The 26,701-nt window shown below is 43.5% G+C and overlaps 1 protein-coding gene across 9 annotated transcripts in view; it reads left to right on the top strand.

Moving 5' to 3' along the window:
* Positions 1 to 26,701, top strand: part of BCAS3 (BCAS3 microtubule associated cell migration factor) — a 314,510-nt gene that overhangs the window by 194,509 nt on the left and 93,300 nt on the right. The window contains exon 24 of one of the 9 annotated variants that reach the window (XM_051809398.1): positions 16,344 to 17,423. The exons of the other annotated variants lie outside the window; for them this stretch is intronic. Coding sequence (XP_051665358.1) covers positions 16,344 to 16,369 — 26 coding nt within the window. The 3' untranslated portion in view covers positions 16,370 to 17,423. Of the gene's footprint in view, positions 1 to 16,343; positions 17,424 to 26,701 lie in introns of those variants that run through there. 9 annotated transcript variants of the gene reach the window in all.

Below are 26,701 nucleotides of genomic sequence, written 5' to 3'. Positions count from 1 at the left end.
AAGAAGACATTTAACTTTGGTACTGAACTTCAGTGGCTTCCTGCTGGAGTTCGTACCTACATTTAACAGGCATCGAGCAAATTATTCCTTATTTAATCTCCTCCCTACCAACTACAGTGTCCCTTTTCTGCCACCTAAAGGAAGGAGAAGTGCCCCATGGGTTCTTCCCAAAAAGCAAAAACTGCTTTCATCCCTGCAGGCCAAGTTTTCCTCCCTAATTCCTCACCCTGTGGTCTCATAAGGTGGTGAACAGAGGAACCAGGACGCTCGAGAAACCCCCTCGTGAGCTGCCATTTAAACCCCAGCACTTCAATAGAGGTGTAATATATAAGAAATTTGGAAGGATTTTTTTTTTTCCTCGTGGTTGTCCAGCATATAGGCCCCAGTCCAGCAGAGCACTTAAATCCATGCTTAACTTCAAACATGTGAGGAGTTGGAGTCAAGTATGTGCTTAAGTGCTTCCTTTGCATCCCCTGCCAGGGCCGTGACGTGGGCTCGGGGTCCTACAGTAGCAGGTGAGTCACTTGATAAATCTCTCCATGCTCTGAAGTGATTCCATGACAACTTTTCTACTTGAAATAACCATTCCTGGGTTGGTGTTTGGTTTTTTTTTGGCATCAGATGAATTGCACTCTCACTGTTCACACAGGGGTTTGTATTTAAAGGTGTATAATTCACCTTCTGGCTACGCCACTTCTGGGACAGGGCAGATTTTGGGGGTTGGGAATTTAGAGCAGGACTTTAAAGCTCCATCCTTGCGATGAAAGGTATCAATCCATAGGGAAATGCTTCCACTGCAGAGTTCCCTGGTGCTTTCCCAGCTCAGACAAGAACAGAACCAAGCGTTGGAATGACCCGATGGACGAGCGTGTCACCCCGGCAGAGCTCCTCACTCTGCAATCCCCTACGTCTTCCCTGCTTTTCAAGAGGTTTATTTGATTTCTTCCAACGAAATTTGGGACGTGAAGAAGACCAAGTGAGCAAAGAGCCCGGGTGTGCACCCGCCCTTTCACAGCTGGGCTTTTGGCCGAGTGTCCCTCCCGCCGTTAGACGCGGTGACCTCGCCGCCCGTGATTTACTGACTGTTTTACAAACATTTCCTCACTCTGTGAGGTTTGATATGTTCTCCATCCTCAGCAGCTCAACAGAGCCACTCAACCACCGAGCCAAACCTGCCTTTGTTTACGGCTTTTCCGGAAATTTTCGCAGAGGGGGGGAAAAAAAAAAAACCCAAAACTTTCTCCTTTTCCAATGTTTTATTTTTAAGTCAACACTTTCTATGGTTTATTTGTGCAAAGCAACATTCGGGTACAAGGTATTACACCGTGTCCAAGTGGGAATTGCTGCCTTTCTAAAAATAAATGGGGGGGTCATGTGAACCAGTGCAGAAAAATCTGAAGATACCAAATATTACAGGACCTTTACATTTGGTGGTTCTTTTTTCCATAATATTCCGGGCCTGGATTTTTCTGATCTCTTTTTCCCACATCAGTTTCTATAATAGAGCATAACGTAAAATGATGAAACACAGGAAGGAATCTTCTTTTAAACAAAATTATCAGTGTTAAAAATAACAGCCCTATTTTCCCTCAGTGTGCATTTTTTTTTCTTATAAGGGCTTTATTTAGTAGTCTTGCCATTAGATATAGCCAGAGAGTCCAGTAATATTTCAGCAGCATTTCATTTCATTAAAGCTTAATTTTCCTAAATGCTAATTTGCCTTGTGTGCCTTAAAAATCCCATAGATTTAATTTCATATTTTGGGCAGGGAACTTGAAACTTGGGGGCTCTTTGGAGGAGGAAATCAGGCAGCTGTGCCTGTTCTTTGCATTGAAACTGAGCACAAATTAAAATTAGAATGGGATGGGAATGTTTTCCTTGCGTGTTCTCGCAGTGGAGATACATTTCATGGAAATGACCTTGTTTGGATGACAGTTTCTCAGGGTCAGGGTGGAATTTCTAGGGGAAAAAAGGAGACAAGAATAACCTGGGCTGCTTGGAGAAGGGCATGTGGGGCTCCTCATGCCCAGGTATCCAGCGCTCCCAGGAGTGGGAATTCCTCTCCCTCCCCTGTTTCCTTTTTAAAAATACATTTATTTAATGTATTTGTTGTTTCTCTTGGACCTGGCCTACAGCAAGTCCCTCTCAGTGTTCTTTATTCTGAAATAATCACTTCCCTGTGATATTTCAGAGTGAAGAAATAAAATCAGCTGGTTTATTGAACACTTTGTTGGAAATGGGCAGTTGATGATACAAGAGGTAAAGAAATTTAGACAAGGTCGTGTCTTCTGTGAGGTGTGCAGGTCACTCAGGACTGGGTATCAGATTTAAATCTGTTTCTAAATGACAAAGCTATTCTTGGGTTTGTTTTCAGTCCTGCTCAGTCTGTTCTTTGAGCTGGATCCCAGTGAATGTGTATTTTCAGGCCTATCTGAGCAATAAATATTTTCTTTGGGCATTACAGACTGAGGAAGGAGAATTTAAATGACCTACAAAGGTGTTGAACTCCTGCACAACAGGAATGGCTGTTGTCAAAATACCTCCATGATCTGGTTGTGTTTCTATCCTGTGGCTATATTACATTTATTGCATTTTTAATCCCGTGAAATACAAGTGAATTAGAATTCTAAATCTTCCTTTTAAATGCATTAGATTATTAATGCTGTTAAAGGAAATACCCACAAATGGAATTATTTCTAGAGGATTTGTTTGCTTGTTTTAATCACTCAGAATCACTCAGGCATTCGGAGGGAATTTCTATGCCAGGGTACCAAGTCAAAAGGAGAGACAGAACCTTCACCAAAGGAAAACAGCCTTTAGATATTGAGGGAAAATGCTTTGAAAACACTTTGTGTCTAGGAATTATAATTATTAATTTAATGTTTGTTGTTTAATGCCGGTGTCATAATGAAAGCCAGAAAGAAATGAGTTGGAATACTGAAGTGAATGAGTATTTAATTAATGTGAATTAAGTAAATTCAAGTAAACAAATATTTGCTTCAGTTTCCTTACATACATGGGATGGAAAAAAATAAAAGCATGAAAATAAGAGTCCTGTTGAGTGGTTACAGCCCCACAGAGGCTCAGGCTGCTGGAGCAGGGCAGTCCTGCATCCCACATGGCACATTCCCACTCCGGGAAAAACCCGTTTCCTCTTTCAGTTCGGTGTGAAAAATTGGATAATAAGTGACTGTTATGCAGCCCGTGCTCAGAGAAGTGGTTAGAAGGGAGTGAAAGTGGGAAATGTGGAGTTGTGAGCTTTGTGTGCCCGAGGATCAGGAGCTGCGACCCCGTGGTCGACTCGTGATCCGGGATGTCCTGTGTGACTCCAGGGGCATCGTGGGCAGGGCCAGCACAAGGATGAGCCTTCCCTCGGATCCTTGAGGGCATTTGATAAACTGCTGGCTTTCCTGGTTTGTGCCCCTCCTCTCAGCAGGAAATATCACTCAGTTTTAATCTTGTGGTGCCGTTCTCGTCCTGGTTGTGCTGCAGGTGAAATTATTGGGGTGAAAACAGTGAGCACTTAGAACAGATTCACTGGTGGAACAGATCCTCTCAGGATCTGTTAATTAATTTCTTTGACTGCTCTGCTGTGTCCTTCCCTTGCAGAGGCCAGAATGTCAAAGATCAAGTAGACTGGAGAAAATAAAAAATTCACATTGCGAAAGGGATATAAAAAAATACTTGGAATTTCAATGCATTGGCTTCTATTTATCTCAAATGAAGAGAACAGATCCCCTCAGGATCTGTTGGGGTTTTTATCTCTCTGAACCTACTTTTAGGATATTCTTGTGCAGTTTGGAGGCTGTGTGACCTCACACCAGGACAAGCAGAGTGGACAAACGGGCACAAGGGCATCACGTGCCTTGGCTGTGTCTGAGCTTAAATCCACAGTTCTGGAGATGTTCATCATCCCAGAAATAAAGAGAACGACACAAGCAGCATGTTTGGCCCAAAGAAATTATTGATTAATGTCGTCTTCTGAAAAGTAGGTGGCCACAAATCAAGAAACTGGGTACGAGTCCTGACCATGGGCGTGTTTCAGAAGCACTTTGGGATGAATCCTGGTGGGAAAGAGGTGCAGGAAAGAGAGAGGGAAAAGGCTGTACTTGCTTGTCCCTTGCTGTTGAGGACACACAGCCAGCTCACCACTCTCTCCACATGCTTGTGGTTCCAGGGGACAAAATAAGTAGCGTGGAGTGGTTTTGTTGCTATGGGAAAAGTGCTAAAAAAGGCTGGATCTCTTGTAGGGCTCAGATCCTTTGGGCATTTAATGTACAATTTCTGCTAAGGACACTCAGAATTATACCTCTGATTCTGAATTGCTTAAATGTTGAAACATATGGTCTTGTGTGCTGTTCACTAGGAAACAACTGGCTGTATCCAAGCTGCCAAAATTCAAATAAACTCGGGCTGTAGGAAAGGGGGGAACCTGCAGCAGCTCAGAGGAACTTTAAAAAAGGGGGGGTTGACTGAAAAGCCAACCTGACATATAGAAAAATAGAATAATTGAGCTAGTGCCATATATCGGTAACAGATAATTAAATGTTAATAGCTGAGAAGTTTTTTGATTAAAAATGAACTGTTTGTGTCCTCTTGGTTTCTTCAGGGGGGCCAGGTTCGTGTCGCTGGCGTTCGGTGCGTTCCCTGCTACAGTAATCATTTTAATAAAATGCAATTATCTGCATAATTAATTTCTTTGACTGCTCTGCTGTGTCCTTCCCTTGCAGAGGCCAGAATGTCAAAGATCAAGTAGACTGGAGAAAATAAAAAATTCACATTGTGAAAGGGATATAAAAAAAAAATACTTGGAATTTCAATGCATTGGCTTCTATTTATCTCAAATGTCAAGGGCAGTGTAAAATGTATTTTTAAAATGTGTTTTTGTATGGTTTGAGCCCATTCTTGGCGTAGTTGCGAATCTAGAGGGGCCATTGTTCTTTGAGAGAGTTTGAGGGGGTTTCTTTGTACAAAGTGACAAAAAGAAGACTTGGAGTACTGGGCTGCCATTGTTCCTGTGCGGCGCTGTAAAATTTGATTTGAAATTAGGACCTCGGGGCAAGCTCTTCAATAGCCAGTTTTTATTTTCTGCCAGCATTTTAATCACTCTTGGGCTTAAAGTGGATGACCAACATAATGCCTCTATGTTTAATAGAACAGTTCATATCTTGAAGGCCAGTTAACTGAATTCAGGGATCTGTCATCTGCCCAACATTAGTCTTTTCTGTTTCCTGTCTATTTATGAAGATAGCTCTCCACTCCGGCCAGCTCTCAAAGAAGAGCAACTCTTTCTTTCTTTCTCTTTCCTTTTTTTTCCCCCCTCCTCCCCTCTGAATTTCTCCAGTGCTCTGACATCTCTTTCAGTGAGCTCTTAAAGGAGCCGGGCGGGCTGGGTGAGTGTCACCAGATGGGGCCGGGAGGGAGGGACAGATGGGAGAGTCAGATTTCCCAGTGAAACGGGATGACGGGAAGGGAAAAGTGATACACGTTGGCCTAAGCCTCCCTCACCTCCTTGGGATTCACAGTGCAGGGACACGTGGGCAGGGAAATGAGGAAAACTGGGGGAGAAGGACAGGACTGGAAGAGCTGATGGCTGAGTGAGTGACGTGGGACTGCAGCGTGTTCTGGTCCAATTGCAAAGGGGGTTGTTTGGGGTGTTTGGGTAATCTGAACCCTCGGGGTGGGTTCATCCTGGTAATTCATGCTCATGTTTGCTGGGGAGGTGCCAGGCTTGTGGGCTGGCTCTTGGCAGCACGTGGTGGAGCTCGGAACGTTCGAGGGTCTGTAGGAACCAGCACTGTGGAGAGGTGTCCCCTGGTGTCCCCTGGTTCTGCAGGAGAGGACTAGGCCAGAGCTGTTGTTCAGGTTTAAAACCCCTCAGTAAACATGAACCAGCAGATGGGAGGGTTTGCTGGTTTAGAGTTGTCATTTCTCCAGCACTGCTCGACCTGAGGGCCTTGTACCCCACAAGTGTCTTGCCCCACACGTGCCCTCCTCTGAGCACGCTGTGGCAGCAGGTCCTGCACAGGGAGGGGGGTCCTACCCCTCCTGTCCTCATCTGGGGTGTCACAGAGAGTTTGGTGGGGTGTCAAGGTGGTTATGAGCACAGGGGGCTTTCTAAAAAGCAAGTTGCACCTTTCTTAAAAAGGCAGAAGGATGGGAGTGGATGTTCCCTCAATCATTTGGTTTGGGATTGCTGTCACAGTGCTCATTGTCACAGTGATGGCACCTGTGATTAGGGAAGGGACTTCAACCACGAGGCTGTTTCACACTGACCACTAACTGGTCATTAACCGGCAGTGGCTTCTGATTGAGTTAAAAGTGGGCAAAGCTGACACCAGCAGCCCAAAGTAAAAGGGAAAATGTTCACATCCCATTACTAATTATGGCCCGTTACACATTACGATTAATTCTTAGCAAGCTTCAGTGTAGGGTCAGTTTGCCAGAAATGAAGCAGATTTTGATATTTCAGTCAACATCATCTGATGCCTTTGTTGTCTTTATTTGTCTGTGATCAACAGAATCCTGCTTGTGTTCCACACTGTTCCTTGTGGATGCTGGAGAAGGGTGGCTCACCAGGGCTGGGGATCTGGGAGAGGTTAATATATTCAGCAGCATCAAGCAGAGCTTTTCATTCACGTTCAAATGGGGCTGTGTGGGTGGTTCCACAATGTGGGAAACGCTTTTCATTGAAGAATCTGAATATTTTGTAAGGAAGTGAATAGTTGCAAATAATCTTTTCTGTGGCACTGAAATAAAGGACAAATGAGCTATTCTCAGAACATACTGAAGCGTTATTGTCTCCAGTGATTTAACAGAGCTGTACAGAAAAAAATATTCCAAACTTGACAGATTCATATCCTAATCTTTTGCTCCTTCATCGAGAGACTGTGGGGTTTGTGTGGCTGATACTGCTCTTAGGGGGTTTTCCAATTTCAGTGATTCTGTGATATAATGTAAGGATGAAATTTTGCTCTCGTTGTTTTGCTGAGGTGAGGGAGTTTTCCCCTGACTTACCTGTAGAACATGTTGTTGTCTGGAGGGTTGGGAGGACACAGCCAAGCTTCAGGAGCCCCCGAGCCACAATCCACAGCCCTGCTTTCCAGCATTCCCATCCGTGATCTCTGGCAGTGATGCAGGGATGAAGTGGTGCTTTTCCTGCAGTGTGCACACATAAAGCTCTGCAGGAATTCAGGGCAGCTGGTACAAGCTCTGTGTTCCCATAGAGTAAAACTTCCAGCCAGTCCAAGGGATCTCCAAGGCAGGGCTGAGTAGGTCAGCATTAGCCTCCACTAAACGTGATTAACTTTATCCATCTCCTGGTGTATTTCTTTCCAATCCACTCCAGTGCTTGATTTAATTTTCCTTTTATGTAAACTCCAAGGTTTAGCTTCATTAGAGTGATTGCAGGGATTCCCTGCACATGGCCTGGCTGCTTCCCTGATCCCTCCGGGGCTTTCCTGCCAACCCCTCCGCTCCGGTGACGTGGGGGCACAAGTGGAGAAGTCCCTGGCAGCAGGGCATGAAGGAGCTGTCCTGGGCAAGTTGCTCAGAGGGGAGATCTGGTAGGAATTCTCCTCGGGAAAATGAGCAGCAGGTTGGATCAGGTGGGGAGGAGAGAAGCCCACCCTGGAATTCCAGCCCCGATGCTCAGGTCGGGATCCAGGCTGGGTGAGGTTTGTACCTGTTTTCCTGAGTGTCAGGTGGATGAGGTGATCAGTAGATATTCTTTTTCTTTCTTTTTTTTTTTTTTAAATAATTAGAAACTAGTTGTAAATTATTTTGGAGAGATTTTGTACCCTTATTCTGAATTACCCACTTTGCCTGTCCCCAGAAGAGCATTTTGTGCTCCACGAGCCGTTACTCGTTTTTACCTTCTCTAACAAGTTCAAAACCCAGCCACAGTTGTTTTCAAGCTTTAGGAGGTTAATATTGTATACAGACCACTTTAAACTCATTTTCTTATTAAAAAAAAAAAAAAAAGGAGGGGGACTTCTGGCTTTTTCCACAGTATTAGATCTATCATATCAGAGTACTTTATTGAATATTTTATTGACCGTCTGCTTGCCCTGTGCTAACCTGCCTGACATCCAAAGTTTCTCTCTCTCTGGAGATGCCATGTCAGCTCCCATTAAGCAGCTGAGCGTGAATCTTCCCTTCATATTTCCCGTGGATCAGCTCCAGCCCAGCAGGAGGACACTGTGGGCCCTGGTGCATCACGGGGGTGTCCAGCTCTGGCTCGGGGGGGATTTAAGGTGGTCTAGGCCAGGGTGGGCTGCTCAGCACGAGGCTCTGCCCTCTGGGGCTTGGCATCAGCACTCTAGGAGTTTGCTTTCCTCAAATGTAAAGGTATTGAAGAGGAAAATTTCTTCCCCTGGCAAGTTAATTACTTGACTTCTCGTAGAAGGAAGGCTTGGAGCAAAAGGGAAGAGAGGGAAGTGCATCATCTGCTTAAATCAGGCAGGAACACAGGGTTGATGTGCTGAGCTGCTGCAGTTACAAGGGCATTTCAATTGTCTCCCTTCGTTTTCCAAAATTTTATATGTGTTATTAATGTTTAATTTTGCTTTCTGCACAACTTCCTTCTTAAATTGCGTGATATTTAAATTCTGTGTTTTCTTCCTTCGTAGAAAAACAGAAAAAAAAAAAAAGATGGATGTTTGTCACTGTAGGGTTTTGTGGCCACATAAACACTTTGCTTGCAGAGTCTGCTCTTGCTGGGCATCGGTCTGAGAGCTCTGCTGCCCTCTCAATAATGTGCCCGTGGGGTTTTTTTGCTGTGCTGTGTGACATTTGCTAAATAATTTTAAAGTAGGTATAAATCTTTCATAATTCCTTAGCTGGCATGGTTGAAATAATGGACAGTGTCATTATGGGCTCTCCTTCACAGGCAGTGATTGTTTGACAGACATTGTGGCGTCCCTGAGCAAGCATCCAGGGGCAAGGGAAAACAGAATTTTCCTCAAAGCCATAAAATATTTTAGGCCACCTTTCGTGGTGTGTTGTTTTAAAATTCTTTTTAAACAGAATCTCAAAATATTTAGAAAAATTTGCTTTTCTTCGAGGAATAAGAATTCACACAGCAGGACAACTGTACCTGTTCTTAGAAAGCTCCCAGGAAAATAAGCAGAGTTGGAAGGACAGACTATTATGCTGAGTTTCCAAGTGTGTTTTCCTTGTGGTGGAGTTGAAGAGGTGAACAGAGTTGGTTCAGATTCTGTCGCTGTGACTGCACCATCCAACAGATCTGTGCTGGCAGCAACCCCAACACAAAATGCAATAAGAAAGGGAGGAAATCTAATTTTTTTTATTGTGGTTATGGAAATCTGTGGAGAAGAGGGTGTATGGGATGCAGTCCTTGGGACATGCATGGATTAGGCAGATCTAGGTTTTTAATACCTTCCTTTCCAAGCTTGGTGTCAGATGTTGTAAGTTAATTTATTTTCCCGTTAGTTCTTGCTAATGATAATAAAACTTTTTTAAAAAGCTTTCCTAATTAATGATCTTCTTGCTCCCAAACAAAAACTATATTGTCTCTGAGAAGTTGCCTGAGTATTTTAAAAGCAACGGGCTGTTGGTAGGTTTTATTGCCTCATGAATTTAGGGTCAACACACCTATTATTTGCCAGAGTTAATTTGTACTGGGTTATTGACTGTAGGGTTGCTGGGGATATCTGACTCTTGTGAAAGTTACACTCATCTCAAATGGTTGTAATTTTATTCCTTGTGCTCTGGTGCCACAATATTTAGCTAATAAAAGAAGGGGAACAGTTGTACAAAGGCAGGTATTTAACTGAGAGCAGGGGAGTAAGACTGTCATTACTCTTGATAGTCCTTCTTTCTGACACTGAATGGTTTTAACTTTCCTTTAGATAAAGGAGAGGGGGAAAGAGGACTTTATAAAAGTAAAAATGTACAAGATACTTAGGATTCGTAAAAGTGCCTAATTAGGCTTTTAGGCTAATTTTAGGCTTCCAGTTGTAACGGGCTCAGCAGCCCCAGAACAACCAGCTCCCCAAAGAAAGAGGGAAGAGCTTAGTTTCACATCTAACTTTGTATGTCAAGGTGAAAATACACCCCTTGCACTCTCCAAGCTGGAAGCACAACAGATAGTAAAGCCAGCAGTTGGTTTAAAAATTCCCTAGGAAACCATCCCTTGTGTGTTTACAGCTCAGAGTTAAATTGCAGTCCTGGGGAATCTTTACTTCTGCTTTTCCAAGCGTCTGCTTCCATCCCAAACTGAGCCATATGTCCTCGTGGGGTAAAAACCAGAGGCCCTTCCTATAAACCAGCCTTCAGATATGCAATGCCAAGCCCAAGTGTCTTGCCATCCCAACTGCAGTGGGATAAGAATCCAAATTAGCACCAGTAAGTCGTGGCCTGTAATGTGGGAGTTGGAAAATACCCATTTATTCTGCAGGATGTACTGGGACATCATGTGTTTCCCTATACGAAATTCAGAAGAGTGGTGAGCTTAATCCTCTTGCCCCAGTATTTTCCTAATCAGTTTTTTTAATATACCAAAATATATTATTATTATTATTATTATTATTATTACTAGTAGTACTACTTTGGGTGAAAGTAATGCATTTCTAGAAATACCTTTTGCTTCATTCTGGGCTGGCAGAAACAACTAAAAACTATTCCTAAGCATCTCTGCAGGTCCAGGGAGCACCTGGCAGAAGTTTGTTCTGAGACATTTATCAGCACAACCACTTCCTATTAAAAAGGGGGTGGATCCTGTGACCCCCAAACCCAGAACTGAGCAATTCTTTGACTCATTCCCAGCGAGCTCTGGCTTTTGGCCCTCTGCAGTGGATATTTATTGGGTGAAAAGGGGGAAGCATCTGGTTTAGTACAAGTCCAGGACTTTCCCTGCCTGCCACAGCGATCCCAAGGAGGCACCTGAGGAACTAAAACATCCCTGGTTCTCTTGCACTGAGCTGGAGGTGCACACGATCTCTGTCATAGCTGCTTTATAAATAACCACCCCAATCCTTCCTAAATTGTTTTTACTACTTTTTTAGTGGGTGTGCAGCTTTTAAAACTGGAAACCCAAAAGCTGGCTCTGTTCGTTTTCTCATGAAATCGTGGCCAGAGCAGTAAATTCATAACTAAGCACTTACTCATTGGCTACTGTATTATAAATAACTCTTCACCTTGGCCCTGTTTCTCCAGCCATTATTCACTGGGAGTAGCACTTACTCATGAGCACAGAGTAGCAGAGAAGGAGATGATTCTGCTATCATTGCCCACAGTTTTAGGACCCTGGCACATCAGGAGGTCTGTTTTCAAGCAAGGCATCGCTCTCCTCAAGAAGCAGCAAATTTTCCTGCCTGGTAGGACTATACTTGCAAAAACCACCCCAAGCAATTGCCACTAAAAATCAATCAAAAATCAAAGGAGAGACCAGTGGGGAGAAACTATAGTGTGGGATATTTGGAAGGGCATGTGCCTAAAAGTGGTGCTGTGGTTTATCCTCTGGTGAAGCTGAGGAGCAGCTCAGGAGCACTGATGGGAGAGCCATCACCTCATCCCTCCTGCTTTCCCTTTGCCATTCCACTGCCTTGCTTTCAAAGTGTAAATTAACTTCCAGGCTCAAAGCTTTCGGGAAGGATGCCAGCCCAGAGGTCATCTTTTCTGGGTGGTTTATTGGCTGGCCTGTGTTTGCCCACATCTCCAGTGTTTACCAGCTGAGGGAGTTTATGAAATTTTGATGCAGGAATTAGGTTGTTGCTCATCTTGTACCTTCTTGCTCATATTATTGACAGTACCAGTGAACTGCTTGAGGCAGATAGTATCTCAGTGATCTCTGTGCTCTTTCAGCCCTCCACTGCTGACAACATCAGAAGTGTTTTAACAGGGTTTTAATGGGCAGCCTCTGTAGCTCCTTGGAGGGTTGCAAATAGCTGCCGTGAAAAACCTTTTCTGCCGCTCTGAGCTGACGTGCCCTCCTTTCCTGCCTTCCCTTCCCTTCCCCATCCAGCTGCTGCCTGTCTCGGAGGCTGCAGCGCTGTTGACAAGTCCTTCTGATTTGGGCCAGGCACTGTGGGCACCGTGCAAGCTCCTGCATCTTTGGGGGGAGCCGTGAAGAGCAACGACACGACCGTGAAAGCGCTGGGAGGAGCGGAGGGATGAGCCGGGAACCCAACGCGCGTTCACAAATCCCCCCCTTCTCCGCCAGCTCTTCCAAAGAGGAATCGTACAACTTACACCAGTGCACAACAAGGAGCTCACAACATGTTTTCCATGATACCCCAGAGCAGGACTTAACGATTTTGGGAGAGAACAACCTTTATTTTTTAGCTGAGAACAAAGCGGGGCGGAATGAATCCCTCCTTCCCGAGACAAAGCGTTGGTTTGATGGCAGCCCTTTCTAGCTGACTGGTTGCCTTGCTCTGCTTGTTACCAGAAATGAAGCTCTGAGCACAGCTTTCTTTGGACTATGGAAAAGCTTTCTCCTCCCCATTTTGCTTAATATAACTATAATGTGCCCTTTATCACACTTCAACTTGAGTAATCCCAGTTTAGAAATAGTGCAGAAATACCCATGGGAAAAAAGCACGGGAAACGTACATTATAAAAAACATACAGGCCAAGCTCAAAAGATCCACTGACATGTAAATTTAATTAAAAAATTATAGGTTTTCAATGAGGGCTTGTGTCTTCAATTTACCAGTTTCCATGACTTGTTCAGAAAAAGTGTTTCTTTTTTGCATTCTTGGTGGAAAACACGCTGAGGGCTATTACAGACTCCAAGAAGAGTCTCTATTCTGTGTCACAGGGAAAAAATAAAATTACCCAAAATATGTACACTTGAAATAAGTAAGAAAAATATCCACTTTCCTGTTTTGCTTTATTTCTATCCTCTAACAAAAGCTAAACTTTCCAGTAACCAGCAGTGCATGAAAAAGCATGTCCTAACTGTGTGAATAAACTTCCTTTTGATTGCATGTGCACATTTTAGGGTATTTTGGTCCTTTCCATAAAAGATGAGTGAGACTGGATAGAAGAGTGGTGAGTGGGCAAGCAGAAGAAGAGCTGATGGCCAGAGGTAGAGGCTGGTTATAAATAGGGCTCGTGATATAAAATATCACTGTTCTAAGAGGATTCTGGCTTAAATAAGGGAATCTCAAAGTTTTACTGAAAATTATGAGTTGCTCCATCTATTACATCTTCAAAGGGAGAAATCCCAGCAAGGGAACCCCACCTTCCTTGGTGTGATGTCCCAGCACCGAGAGCAGCCGGAGTTGTTGGTTGGTTAAATGTCCTAAATCCAGAGATTCTCCTCAATGTCCTCAGTCTCAAATCCTGGGTGAAAATAAAACTTGAATCTCTTGGCTGCTAAAACTTCAAGGGAAAATCTGAAGGTCTTTGGGACTCACCAGGATTAAATGCTTTTCTTAACTCTATTCTTCCATCTTCTCTTCTCTCAGCAAAGCCCGTCGTGAGCTGAACCACTCCAATATCAGTGTGTTATAAAAACTACTTCTGCCTAATACCCATTATTGCAGTTTTTAATGCAGTGGCTTTTGTGGTGCTTTCTTAAGTCCAAAGCAGCTGCTCAAAGGACCAAATCTTTAGGTTAAGAGAGAGAGAAAACCCCCTTGCCTGTGGGATTTCAGCCCCCCCAGTAAATGGAGCAGAGCAGAGCTCTGACTTTCACACTTCTTTCTGCCTCCAAGCTTGTGGGTTCTGCTGTGAGCTGCAGCACTGAAAACCAACTGTGGTTTTTGTTTCTCTAACTTAATTAATAAAAACAGTTCATCAGTAGCTTTTCAGAGTGGTTTTTCCCTGAGTCAGCTTACTGGGGAAGAGGTTCATTATAAATTACAATTAGCAAACCAAAAAGAAATAGGCAGAATAAAGCTTCTGATGCGGGGGACTTCTCTCAGCCTCATTTGTTGGAGGAAACTTGTAGCCAAAGTGCTGCATCTCGTTTATATACATTGTTCAATGTCCAAAATGAAAAAAAAAATGTCAAAAGTGTTTTATGAGCAAGAGCAGAACTTGCTTGGGGATTATCTGTTGGAAATTCCGGAGGTTATTATCAAACCAGAAGTTTGTAGGATGTACTAACCTCGTATTTGGAGTCACAGAATCTGGCAGTATTTGTTTGACAGCACTCTTTGAGTGGCAGAGCTTTATGCTCAGCTGTGTGTTCACATGAAGTATTTCAGACTGCAAACATTATTTATCTGTACATAACAACACCCCAGTGAGGTGCCTGTGGACCTGAGACCTGAGGCCACTGGAGGCTTTGGTGTACCTGGTGTGCCAGAGCCTCAGAGCCAGGAATGAGAGCTGGAAGTCCTTCTCCTTCCTTTTTCCTCCTTCTCCTCCCCTCATCCTGCAGCACCAAGTGCCACATCCCCCAGTCAGAGTGCACTTCAGGGTGATGGTGATCCATGTGCTGCTCCTTCCCGTTGGGTTGGATCCTGACTAAGGGAAGAAAAAGGAGCCAATGCTGGTTGAAGTTTATTATTATTATTATGCAGATTGTTTGTCACCTGTGCTGGTTCAGTTGCTGCTTTGAAGTCAGTCTTGCATTAGTGTTGTGCCTTAGGCAAAGATTGTTTGCTGCTTCGCTGTCCGTGTTATTTCACTTGCTTTTATGTTCACTTCTATCTCATATTTTGCTCTGCCAATTTGGATATAATTGTATGAAACTTGGCTTTTGGTTCTACCCTGTGACTTCTCACAGGAGCCATCCTTTAACCCTGCAAAAAGACACTCAGTGAATAAAAGGCATTGGATTGGCCTTGCTATTCCTCAGTTTCCCATGAACAAAGATGTATTATCTTTAATCTTGTTTCTTAACACGTTGTAAACAGGATCTTGTAAACAAGATCCAAATCAATCAGAAATCAGAGTCACATTCATTCAGAAGGGTGTCCCATGGAGTTATGGATCTTCTGGTTGGACTCAGTGACCCTTGAGGTCTTTCCCAACCTGAATGATTCAGTGGTTCCTCTGGGTGCATGATGTGATTCCTGTAGGTGTGTGAGGATCCAGGCAGGTTTGGGCTGTGCAGGATCAATACAGAGAGATTTAAGGGGTGAATCCATCAACTGCAGCTTTTCTTTAACATCATGGAACAGAAACCAGTGTAGGATTGCACTGGTTATGTCACTACTTGAATTCTATCTCCTTTCCTTTATTCCCAAATGGGCTCTTATCCCACTGGGGACAGGCAAGGTGCTGCACAGCCAAGGGGCAATTCCTTGCTTCAGGATTTAAGAGTTTCCTTAAAAATAGGTCCTGTGTGTAACTCTGTAGGTAAATTCGCCAAAAATAATTGCTTAAATTTCCTTATGTAGCCTGTGCTTTTTCAGCACATGAAGCAAATGTGAGCTGCAGGGGCTCAATTAAAAAAAAAATAAAAAGGAAAATAAAAAATAAAATATCCTTGTGCTCTCCTATGAAGGTTTGTGCTTTAGGAGTGAGATTCCCAGGCTGTCCTGGGCACAGCACCCACCACAGGGTGCCCAGGCCAAGGCCACAGCGACAGGAGAAAGCTGAGCCTCTTCTTCATGCTTTGTAATATCCATTTGTATTTATGGCCTGATCCTGAAGGGTATCAAATGTATAAAATATGTATGTTTAAGTGATGTATTTGAATCTCTTAATGTGCTTTTAAGTGTTTTCCTGACGATGTGCTTAGGTAGGAACAAATCGGGCTCGTAGGGAAGGTGAAACTGGGGATGCCTTGAGCTTCTCCAGGTGGATTTTGAGGCAGGGCTGGAGCAGGGTTTGCTCACCAGGCTTTTTGCCTCCAACCTGGGCCAGCCAGGTACGGATCTGAGCTGCCAGTGAGCAGCTGCTCCGTGATGCTCCTGGTTTTGGCAGAGGCCTGAGCAGCTCGTGGGGAAGCCTCTGCCCTGGCCGTGTGTTCCTCAGCGAGCAGAGCTGAGGAGACTCATCCTGCAGGGATTTCTAGTCACATGCTGCAGAGTGGTTTAGGCAAATTTTTTGTTGAAGCAGCTGTCGGGTGAAAACTATCAAAGCTGGGTTTTGTTCCTGCAGATCTCAGAACGTCCGTCATGGGTTCCCAGGGCTGAAAGCAAGTCATGTGTGGCAAAGCCACGCTGCCAGAGCTCCTGTGCTCTGGAATTTAGAGGGAAATGAAGGATAGTCTCTCTCTCTCTCATTTACTTCCATGGCTGGGTCTTGCTTTATTTCAGTGCTCTGAGGTCTCCCGGCCTCAGAACTGGGCAGGTCATTTCTAAAATGCAATATTTACCCTCTGCCACTTATAGGCTGCGTCCTCAGTGACAGAATTGATTCAGTTGGTGCTGCTGCACTTTTAATGTTCCCTTTTATGTTCATGTTTGTTCCAACAGAGTGGCCACTAGCACAGACGACTTGAACTTGTATCACCCGCAAACTGACAACGCTGGAGCCACCAGTTTGTCATTATCCCTCCTAGTGTATCTGATTTAATTTTGCAACAGTGGATTAATTCTTAAAATTGCAGTGCTTTTTGCTCGTTAATGGTCAGTAAACGATTCGGGGGCGGGGGGGGTTGGTGGGGGAATGGAATTCATCAGTTTTGTAGCCGTTTTAATTCTTCTAGTTTTAAGTTGTTCTATAAATATGCCTTTATGGATGCAGTTTTACTAGCTTAAAAAACATCTAATTGAAAACAGTTGCTTAAATCTCTTTGGATCAAGGAGGCAGTAATAAGCAAAGAGAGTATCTTATCCCTGCAATCCAGAAATGCTTAGTGACTGGTATCCTCAGTGCATGTGTAATCAGCTTCTTGTTTCATCTAAAAACCTTAGCTCTTTTGGTGTGATTTAGTACCTCACCAGCAGCATGGTTTTCCTGGGCTGGGAGGTTATCAACCAGCGAAACAAAATATAAACCAAAAGTGGCATAACACCCAGAAACGTTTGTAACACTGACTCATTCATGCCATCCCACCCTGTGGATGGTGTGTTGTAGCATAGGAGAAAAAAAAACAAAAAAAAAAAGCCTGATTTGATGCCTGTAAATGAACGTTTTGCTGCACATTATGTAATGTTATTCTTGTGACTTAACGTTTGCATCGGGCAGGGCTGAGCTCTGCTCTTCTGTGAGGCCCCCAGCAGGTGAACCCATAGCTCTTAGAGGAGATCAGCCCCTGCTTTTACCTATTGCTGCTGCTCCTGAGTCCAAAACCTATGAGCTGCAAGGGATACGAGCTGGGATATGGATACCTTTGCTTCCTGGAACAGCTGGATTCCATGGGACGGGGTTTGGCGAGGGGCCTGTTGGGATTTGGGTTTGGTGCCTTGTCTACTGTTTGTTTAATGTCAGAAATGTAGGTCCTTTGTGGCTGATGGGATGCAATGACTGTAGATCCTGTGCATGATGGTGGGATACTTGGATTATTTTAAATTATGTTGCTAATATATTTAAACAAGAATTATTGATGACCACTCTGGCTGTCGGCCTGGTTTTTTAAAGGCTTGTACCCGCGTCCCTCTGGTTTGGAATGTGGTGCCATGGTGCAAAGTGATCCTCAGAAAGTGCTGCACCAAACCTCAGAAGTCTATAAATGATCCATGCCTCGTTTCCAAGCTGGGAACCAAGTTAAAAAAAAAAAACCAGTCTGTGCTGGTGGAGAGGGAATGCAAAACCACAAGTTTTCCTTCGTGCAAGTGGGAAGTAAAACAGGTTAAATTACCTGATCTTTAGTGAGCATTTTTTCTGACATCTGTGTTCATTCATCTGGCTTGGACTGTCCACATGGGCACTTGTAACGTCTCATTAGGGGCCATAATTAATGGAGGTGGTAATTCAATAAATTGCAAGCACACGTTTAATAAGATTTTCACGTATCTTGTTCCTTATTGCTTAAACAGGCAAACTGTGACACAGATCTTCATGGGAAGAAAGTCAGGAAGCTTTTCTTTATGATTTATTTGCTTTTGAAATGTCAAATAATTTCATGCAGCTTCATCAATCTGCAGGATTAAAGAGCTGTGGTGGCATCATGTCTCAGGGCACGGGCACTTGGGGCAGGCTGCCTGCCCACAGCACCCAGGAGCACACACTGGTGCAGCCTCTGACTCCTTGTCCAGGGTTAAAACTCAAGAGTTCAACCCCTGAAATTCTCTCCTTTTTTCTGAGTCTTTTTGATAAGCAAGTAGCACTTCACACAAGGCCATTGTTGGAAAGCCCTCGTTTGGGGGTTTAGGAAATGCGTAAGTGTGCTCTGCCCATCTAAAAGCCATCCATTACAAAAAATAATCAGACATCCCTTTTTTTTTTTCTTGTACATTTGTGTCATTCTGCGAATCAGAAGCATTTTTTTGGACTGAGGGCAATGTGCTTTGCTTTTGGAATTCCTGAGTTTCACTAAAACCCCGGGGCATGGTTTGTTCAGGAGACCTGAGGTGACCTGTAAATGGGAGCTGCTGTGTCCCTTTGCTGCTTAGCAAGATCACTTTAAAGAGAAGTTGAAATACAGTGTCCAGATATAATATGATAACATTTTAATCCAGAGGGAAAAGCAGTATTTCTATATTAGTTGACCTCCTGAAAGCACATTCTCTTAGCTCTCCTCTGAGATGGGCAGTTTCCTCATTTGTAAATGACAAATCTCAGATGGAAAAAAAAAAATGAGGTGACTTTCCTGAACCCAAACAAATCCCTTGTGCAATCAGGAGCTGAAGAGTTCCTGTGAAGGCTTTGGATTCTGTGTTCCTGCACACAGTTTTGGGTGTGCTGAGCTCTGGGGAGGTGTAGGAAGGAGGAGTATCTGCTTTGTGAGTTGTTTTGGTTGTGATAATGCCCTGTCTCATTTGGGAACCGGCCTTTCCATTCTTCTGGACTTCAAATAAAGCCTTAGTTTTTCTCCTAAATCCCTGTGATTGACTGTCTGTAAACATGCTGGCAGCCTCAAAACTAACAAGGAGGAACCTGCTCACAGTCCCTGCGAAGCAGGAAACGTCGTGTTTGAGCTGCTGAGCTGCCCTTGGGTTCCCTCCTTTGCTGGGATCTCTTTTTTTCAGTTTAAGGCACCTCAGAACTAATGAAGAATCTTTATGGTCATTATCTTGAAGTTGGATTAATTTTTAAGCTGTTCCAGCTTCCCCCAGAGGGTGAATCTCCCTGTGGGTGATCCTCTCCCTGTGAGGACCCCCAGCATCACAAAGCCACGTCTGCCCAGAGCAGCACGGCCCTGTCTGAGGTGCAGCACCAAGTTCTTGCATCAGCTGGGAATTTTGTGGGATTTGCTTCCATCTGACAGTGTTTCCAGATGCAACTGTCTGTTCCTGTCCGGGGCCCTTTCCATCCCCTTCAGCTGGGTTTGGGTTTGGGGATCTGCTGCTTTGTTCTCGCGGTGTGAAGACAGATGTTATTTCACTGCCCTGTCTGGAAGCTTTTTCTCATCCCCCACTTCAGTTATAGGTGCTTGTCTTTTGAACCCAGGCAAATTCCACTGGAAGTGTTAGAAAGTGAGTTCCATTTCCAGTTATTTCAGCGATCCCTCCTTTCTCCTGCGCGGTGGGTTCGGAACGTGTTAAAGCCGGTGGTAAAGTAATTTATGAAGGGCAGATGGAGTTCAAAAGGTTCAAATATACAAGTTCAGTTCCAGCCTCGTTTGGATCTTCACACCTCAGTGTCCCAACAGAGAAACTGGATACTGAGTTTTTACAGGTTTCACTGTAAAAACTGAGCCCTCCAGAACTTTCAGTAACTAATGGATTTTGCAGAAGTGATTTGACTACCCTGGATGTCCATTAGCTGGTTTGCTTTTATGTCTTTGCTGGAAACCTAAATGGCTTTTACTTGCACTTTTTTTTTTTTTTTTTTCTAGTTATATGTTTGCAGGAGATGTCTTTTGTGTTTCAGTAGCCAGTAGGAAACAAGTGATGTGCTCAAAAAATTGTGGGAGCGTTTAATCACGGTCCGGTCCTGACTAGAATTTAAACTGTGTGTTGTCAAGAAAGTTTCCATCTGGAGCTGACCAATCCCACGCTGACTACATGCAGTTTTAATCTTCTGATTCTTGGATTCATTCTTTTTTGTGTGGCTTTGGTGGTGTTCAAATTTAATCCCCAGCAGCTACATTGTGTTTGAGTCTATATTTCCCTCCTTTCCTTGCTTGTCCTACTTTATTACTGTCAATGGATTTTGAAATATCCTGAAAAATCTGTGTTTTCTAGTATGGGGATGATTGACAAAATACCTTTCTACCACAGGGGTGGTTTAAGAAAGTTTCCTCTTGTATTTGTTGAGCTGCCAGATACTTGGCAAAATTAATTCCATGTAATATACTGTTCCTAATACTGTTCTTTTTAGAGGTGCACACCTTTGATGGGCAACTCTTAAAAATACCTTGCTGATTTAAAAGAGTTTTTCACTGTGTTCATCATCTATCACTCATAGTGAGTTTACCTGCATTACATCACCAAGGAGAATTGAATTTTTACATTAATATGAAGAGCAAACTGTTAATTCTGTGTCACAAAATGATACAGAATTAAAAAAAAAAAAAAACAAAAACAAAAAACTCCCAGAAAAATCAATAGATTTTCAGGTACATGTGACAGTTCTGGAAATTTTACACATGGAAAAAAAGTGGCTGGCAGGGGAGCAGAGGAATGATCAAACCACTTCCATTTGGAAGAGAGGGCTGGGCCGGGCTGGGGGGGTTCCTCGGTGTCGAACAAGCACTTGGGAGGAAGGAGGTGTTGGATGGTTCACCACACGAGGGATTTATTTTGTGGTGGAAAATCTAATCTTTCCGAGACCGTTTCTCTGGGGTCTGAGCCTGAAGTCTGCTTTACATTGGGAGATTGGCATGAAATCCACAGCCTTTAAGAGGATAAAGGCCTTTGTCTCCAAAATGTACATTTTTTTTGGAGCTGTAAAGGCGGCGGAACGAGAAATGGTTTTAAGTATATAATGTTAAGATTCAACCTTGTAATCCTTTCTCAAGTAAAAACATGGCATAGATGAATTTTATCGATTCATATTTTTTTTTTCCGTGTGTTTGAGAGAATTCACTGGGAAAAAAAAAAAAAAAAAACACAAAAGGAAACCTTCCACATTTAACTAATGATTAAAGAACTAAAAAAATCAACTTATAAGGACCTACTGTGACCAACCAGAGTGGCATCTTTTGGTTCCTCTCTAGGCACCATTTGATTTCTGGGCCAAGCATAGGAGATTTTAAAAATTAAATAAAATGAAATAAAATACAATTTCTCTTATTGCCTTTCTCATTTCCGTGGTCACTTTAAAAAGGATCCCAAAGCCTATTTGTATATAAGGACAGAAGAAACAAAATCAAGAGGAGTTGACAGGAATGAAAAGACAAGAGACTCATTCAGTAAGTAAATTAGAAATTATATCAGATAAACAGATGTAAACAAGAGCAGCTCCCTGACCAATGTCAGTTGTTGTGGCACCGCTGACTTAAATCAGTTTACACGACTCAGGGTTGGGGCAGACTAATTTTTTAATCTGAACTTCCAACTTTCTTGCTTTGAGTACTTAAATTGATGTTTTCTAACTTCATAAATTAACGTACAACAAAAGTAGAATCGGCACAGGAACTCACAGGGAGAGAAAAGTGATAAAATAGATGGGATGTCTGATGATCTTTGATATCAGAGGATCCCAGCTGTTAGTTTGTCCATCATAATGAACATTTGCATGGCTGCTTTTATCTTGGATGGACTGGGATGCTCTGGCTGATGAATATTGACATGACTGGAGGGAGATTACATTGATTTTAATCACTTAAGGTCCTGGCAAGTACATAGAGATGTGATTTGCTTTGTTCCACCTGAAGGTATTGGAATCCTCCTGATTTAGGGGAACTGCCTGCATTTGAAGATTATTTGAATACTTTGGTTTTCTGTCTATCTGTCCATCTATTTTTGTATTTATCTACTTCAACCTAAAGGAGGGCAGGATTAGATGGGATTTTGGGAAGGAATTCCTCCCTGTCAGGGTGGTGAGGCCCTGGCTCAGGGTGCCCAGAGAAGCTGTGGCTGCCCCATCCCTGGAAGTGTCCAAGGCCAGGTTGGACAGGGCTTGGAGCAACCTGGGCTAGTGGAAGGTGTCCCTGCCCATGGCAGGGGGTGGAACTGGGTGATCTTTAAGGTCTTTTCCCACCAAACCATTCTGAGATCCTGTCTATCTTTCCAAACTGCCCAGCACAGGAAGGCTCTTGGCTTTCCAAGAACAACCACAGCCCGTGACATTTAAAAAGTGAATTTTACTCCTCAAAAACCCTCACACCTCAAGTATTTCTCCTGTTTGCTTTAAGCTCTGGGGAAGGCAGCACCCTCTGCTCCTCCAGGCAGCTTTGTGCCTGGCCCCTGTGCTTTGTGGGGCTCAGGTCCCTCACCAGCAGATATAAAATACAAAAATATTCTCTTTCTCAAGTGCCTCATTTTGACAGTGGGTTCGTTGGCCAAACACTGATTCACCTCCACTGAGATGTGGGATTTAGAGCGAGCCATGTGCACCACGTTGCTGTGGGGATGCATTTTTGGTCTGTGAGCAGCAAAGGTCCTTGGCCATCCCTCCTCCAGCACTTTCAAGGCACCTCCTGAAGTGCTTTTAAACTGAGCCAGCATCACTTGGATGTGGGTGAGGTGCAGCAATTTGGGAATTGCTCCCAGCTGGTGGAGAAATGGTTTCCAAGCAAGCTGGGTGGCTCTTTAACCGCTGTTCCCAGTAGAAATAAGCTAAAATATATAGAAATTGTTGCTGTGACAAATAATCTAACGAGCCACTCAAGTTGCTTTATGTGTTGAATGTAGTCGCTTGACAGTTATTATTATTTTCTAATGATATTAAGTTATAAATTATTAACAAGTGTTTAATTTCAGTCCAAACAGACCCAACAAAGGGGATTTGTGCGGTTATGAATTGCAGCAAAATGCAAAATTGTTGAGCTTTTAGTGTATGCAAACTTGGAGACCCTGGTTATTTCTCCCTCTTTCAACAGCCAGTCATGAAACTTTCTTGCCCTTTTCACCTTTAAACTTCATTTGAACTTGGAAAGAAGACTTGTGAATTGTGGAGGGGGGGAAAGAAAAGGGAAGAAAAGAAAAAGGGTGGGGGCTGGGGGGGGAGAAGCTCTGATTCTGTGTTACCCTAACAGCAATACTGGCAAAATAATCCTGCTCTTGTGCACCAGTGTCTGCTACTGCTGCGGGTAATCAGCTCACATGACGTGCCTGGAGGCTAAGGCTGGCCTGGGCTTTCTTTCTTCCCTTTCTCTCTATTTTTTTTTTTCCCCTTCAGTCCATATTTAAACAAAGGCTGATTATCCAAACAAGAATTTGGAGACTGCGTCAGCTGGGCCGGTTAAATTATAGTTAGTAAAACTTGGCACCTTGGGAGCTTGGAATGTTGCAGTTGCAGCTGGGTCCTCCTCGGGTAGGAGCTGTACAGAGTCGTAAAAATGGAGATTTTTATCTTCTCAGGACGGGGCTTAACTCTTTGAACACGGAGAACTGAGTGCCAAATATTGCAGTCAGTGCTCAGGCAAACTCTTGCAGGCCAATAAATGGGATAAACAGTTGTGTCCGTGCCCCTGTGTCCGTGCTGCTGTGCCAGCACTGGGCTGGATGCTGTGGCACTTGGAGTGGATGTTCAGGACCCTCCAGGATTTCTCTGAGATAAGCAATGAGAATACAACAGGCAGCTTGTTGTTTATCTCCCTGTTGCCTTTCTGATGGCGTTGCTGTGGTTTTATTTGACTTTCTCTTCTTTTTGTTATTTCCTCTCGCTGTGAAAAAAAAAGTTGGCGTCTGTGTAGGATCTCAGATGGTCCTTGGAGTTGTGGTGATTTTCACCTCTCTGGAAAAATGTCTTCAAATACCAACTTCAGATCCTCGTGGAGCTGCTCCAGGGTGGGCAGGAGGGAGGGGATGTGAGGCAGAAGTTGGGTTTTATTTTAAGGAAGTGCTGTTGCCCATTTCAGACTTGCCTTCCCTTCTCTCCTCCAGAGGGGGATTGGCTTCAATCAGTCCCTTGCAAAGCCAAACTTTGGCTTTCTGGTTGTGTCAATGCCAATCAGAAAATGAAAGTTCTTCCCCTAAAATTAAACCACGAGACCTTATCATCAGCCTGGAACAAATCAGTGCCTTTGCATTAATTCCCATGGAGTGGGGCCAGTCCCCAATCCACCTGGTGGGGGTTTTTTGTGCCCAGGTTTATCTCAGCTTCTTTTTTAAGAAAGTCTTTTATTGTCTGCGTTTTCTGAAAAACCTTACTGAGGGATAATGATTGAAATTCAAGCAGTCAAGACTATCCAGAGTGTCTGCAAGAAGTTATCTTTTGTCTTCTTTGCACAGAACAAAAGTTCACAATCATTAAGAGTTAATTTCCTTTATCATGGCAGTTTTTCCCTGTTTCAGGGTACTTTTGTCCCAGCAGTGACAAATAATTTGGATAATATGTGAGTGCTGCAGTCACGGTCCCGTGGGAGTTCAGAGAGCACAGAGCAGGTCTTTTTGAATGGAAGGACATTTCATTTTCTTCCATTGAAAACTTGAGAAGTTAAAGATTTTTCATCAAGATAAACCCTCAGATCCATAAGGTGCAACCTGGTCTGGGAGGAATGATACCAACTGGGAAGTAAGAAAGACCTAAGGAAAAATTGCGAGTTAATGTTTACTCTTTAATTACTATTTTAATCGAGTGACTTTACAATGTGACCTTTCAAGTGGTGGCTGTTCTAAAAAGGGGTATTTGTGGTGCAGGACCTGTTGGCTTTGCAGTCCAGCACTCAGCATTTTCCATGGTCGTGGCTCAAGGGAGAACTCTGTAAACCAGGACTTTGGGCAACTTTGGGCCACTTCCCATAAAACTCCTGACTTTTTTTTTTGGAGACCGTTGAGCCTGGAGGGGGGGACGGTGCAGGAGAAGGAACCCAAACCTGCTTTCTGAGGGCAGATATTGGACTTTGTCTCCTTTGAGGTTGTCTGGCATGTGCCTGGAAGGCCATCAGAGGGTTTCTCCTCCCAGCTGTGGGGAGGAATCAGGTTCTTGCTCCGTGTTTCCCCCAGTTCTCAGCAGCAGGGATGCCCCAATGAGGCTTTTGCATGACAATATTTAATTTCCAGCACCGGTATTTGGTTTCTGGCCAGAAGAAATCCTGTATTTATTACATCTGCTGTCCTTGCTTTTTGTCTGTACTCAAGTTGTGCCACAGTGTGATGACTGAAGTGGTGCTTTGCTGATTTAGGGGACCCAGGTTTACAGCCTAGATCCAAGTGTCTGTAGAACCTGCAATATCCATCAGAAAACATCCTTGCTGTTCAAACAGAAGAGGATCCACGAGGCTTTGCAGATGGGATGGTCATGGAGCTGTTGACAGGGGGAATCTCAGATTTTAGAATCTCTCCTCAGACAGTCTGAATGTACTTTCAGCTGCCAAGGAGGAGTCAGCAGGAATGATCCATGGATAAATGTGAGCAACAGGCTCTGTCTGCAGGAGAGGTTCAGTCCAGCAGCTTTGCTTTTCAAGTATTTCCTGCATTGCTAATTAAGAAACAACCTTGGATCAGATTTTAGGTAGCCAGTATTGTATTCAGAAATTATTCCCAGTCTTAATTTTTCCCATCTGTGGCCTTATCTAGTTCATCTTCTCTTTCTCCCTTCTCCTCTGTTCAGTAGCTTTATTCCTGGATCATCCAGGGAGGGAAGGAGAAGGAAGCAGGGCACGAGTTGGGTACCATTGCTCAGCTCTTTTGGAGTTGTAGTTCCCACCTTTTGTATTTCTTGCATCGTGGATTTATTGTGAATTAATATTCACTTTAACATTAAAACAGTTCAAATTAAATCACAGTCAAAGAAAAGAACGTTCATGGTGGAGGAGGAGTCAAAACCAGGAGGGGTCCTCAGTAAAGTTTCATCAGGCAGTGAGAGCTGTACTGGGGAAAGAAAAGTGTATTTCTCATAGAGCATGAGCTGTATTGAAAAAATGCCCATTATTTAAGTAAGAAGAGACTTTGAACTATTTTGTCTCTGAGGCTGTTGCTGCAGGAGCCACTCTGGATGCTCCAGATGCATTATAATTTATTTAATTTTAATTAATATCGCATGTTACAAAACACCTTCCTTCACTGTACAAAAACCAGTTTAAAAGTCGCATTTTTATCTGTGTTTTGGTTTCTTGGAACTGGTTGATGCACACACAGAAATAGCTGCAGCATCCTGAGGGGAACAGGGATGCAAATGGTTGGAGATTTGCTGAAATGGGTGAATGGAACAGCAGCCAAGACTGTTGGTTCTTGTAGGTTGATTGTTTGTTGTTTTAAGCTTAATTAAAGTAGCTTTTGCTTAAAAAGAAGGAGGAAAATTCCATTTAAATGGAGGTATCTGCGATAACTCTGTAATACAGCTTTTTCTCTCACACATTGTGTTGGCAAGGGAGGTTTACAGAGATGGCCAAAGCTGAAAATAATAATAAGGAAATTCTATTTATGCCACAAGTTAAGAATTCCCATCACTGGCAAATCCTAATTTACTACTTCATCTGATTTCTGATGGGAAAAATCTAATTGCTTTTGTACTGGAAATAAAGTTGATTGAACTCAAGAGTTTTTTCCAGTGGCTCAAAAGGTTATTTCCCAAGCAGTGCTCTTTTACAAACTGCAGTGGGGGTTCATTTATCTGGTTTTTTCAGCAGATGGACCTTCAGTGGTATTAAATGTAGGAGAAGGGAGACTCTTAATTC

Source organism: Manacus candei, unplaced genomic scaffold, assembly GCF_025592945.1.
Source record: "Manacus candei isolate 608988 ecotype Guabito, Panama unplaced genomic scaffold, ASM2559294v1 h1tg000076l, whole genome shotgun sequence".
Lineage (NCBI taxonomy): Eukaryota > Metazoa > Chordata > Aves > Passeriformes > Pipridae > Manacus > Manacus candei.
This window is presented reverse-complemented; position numbering and strand designations above follow the sequence as displayed.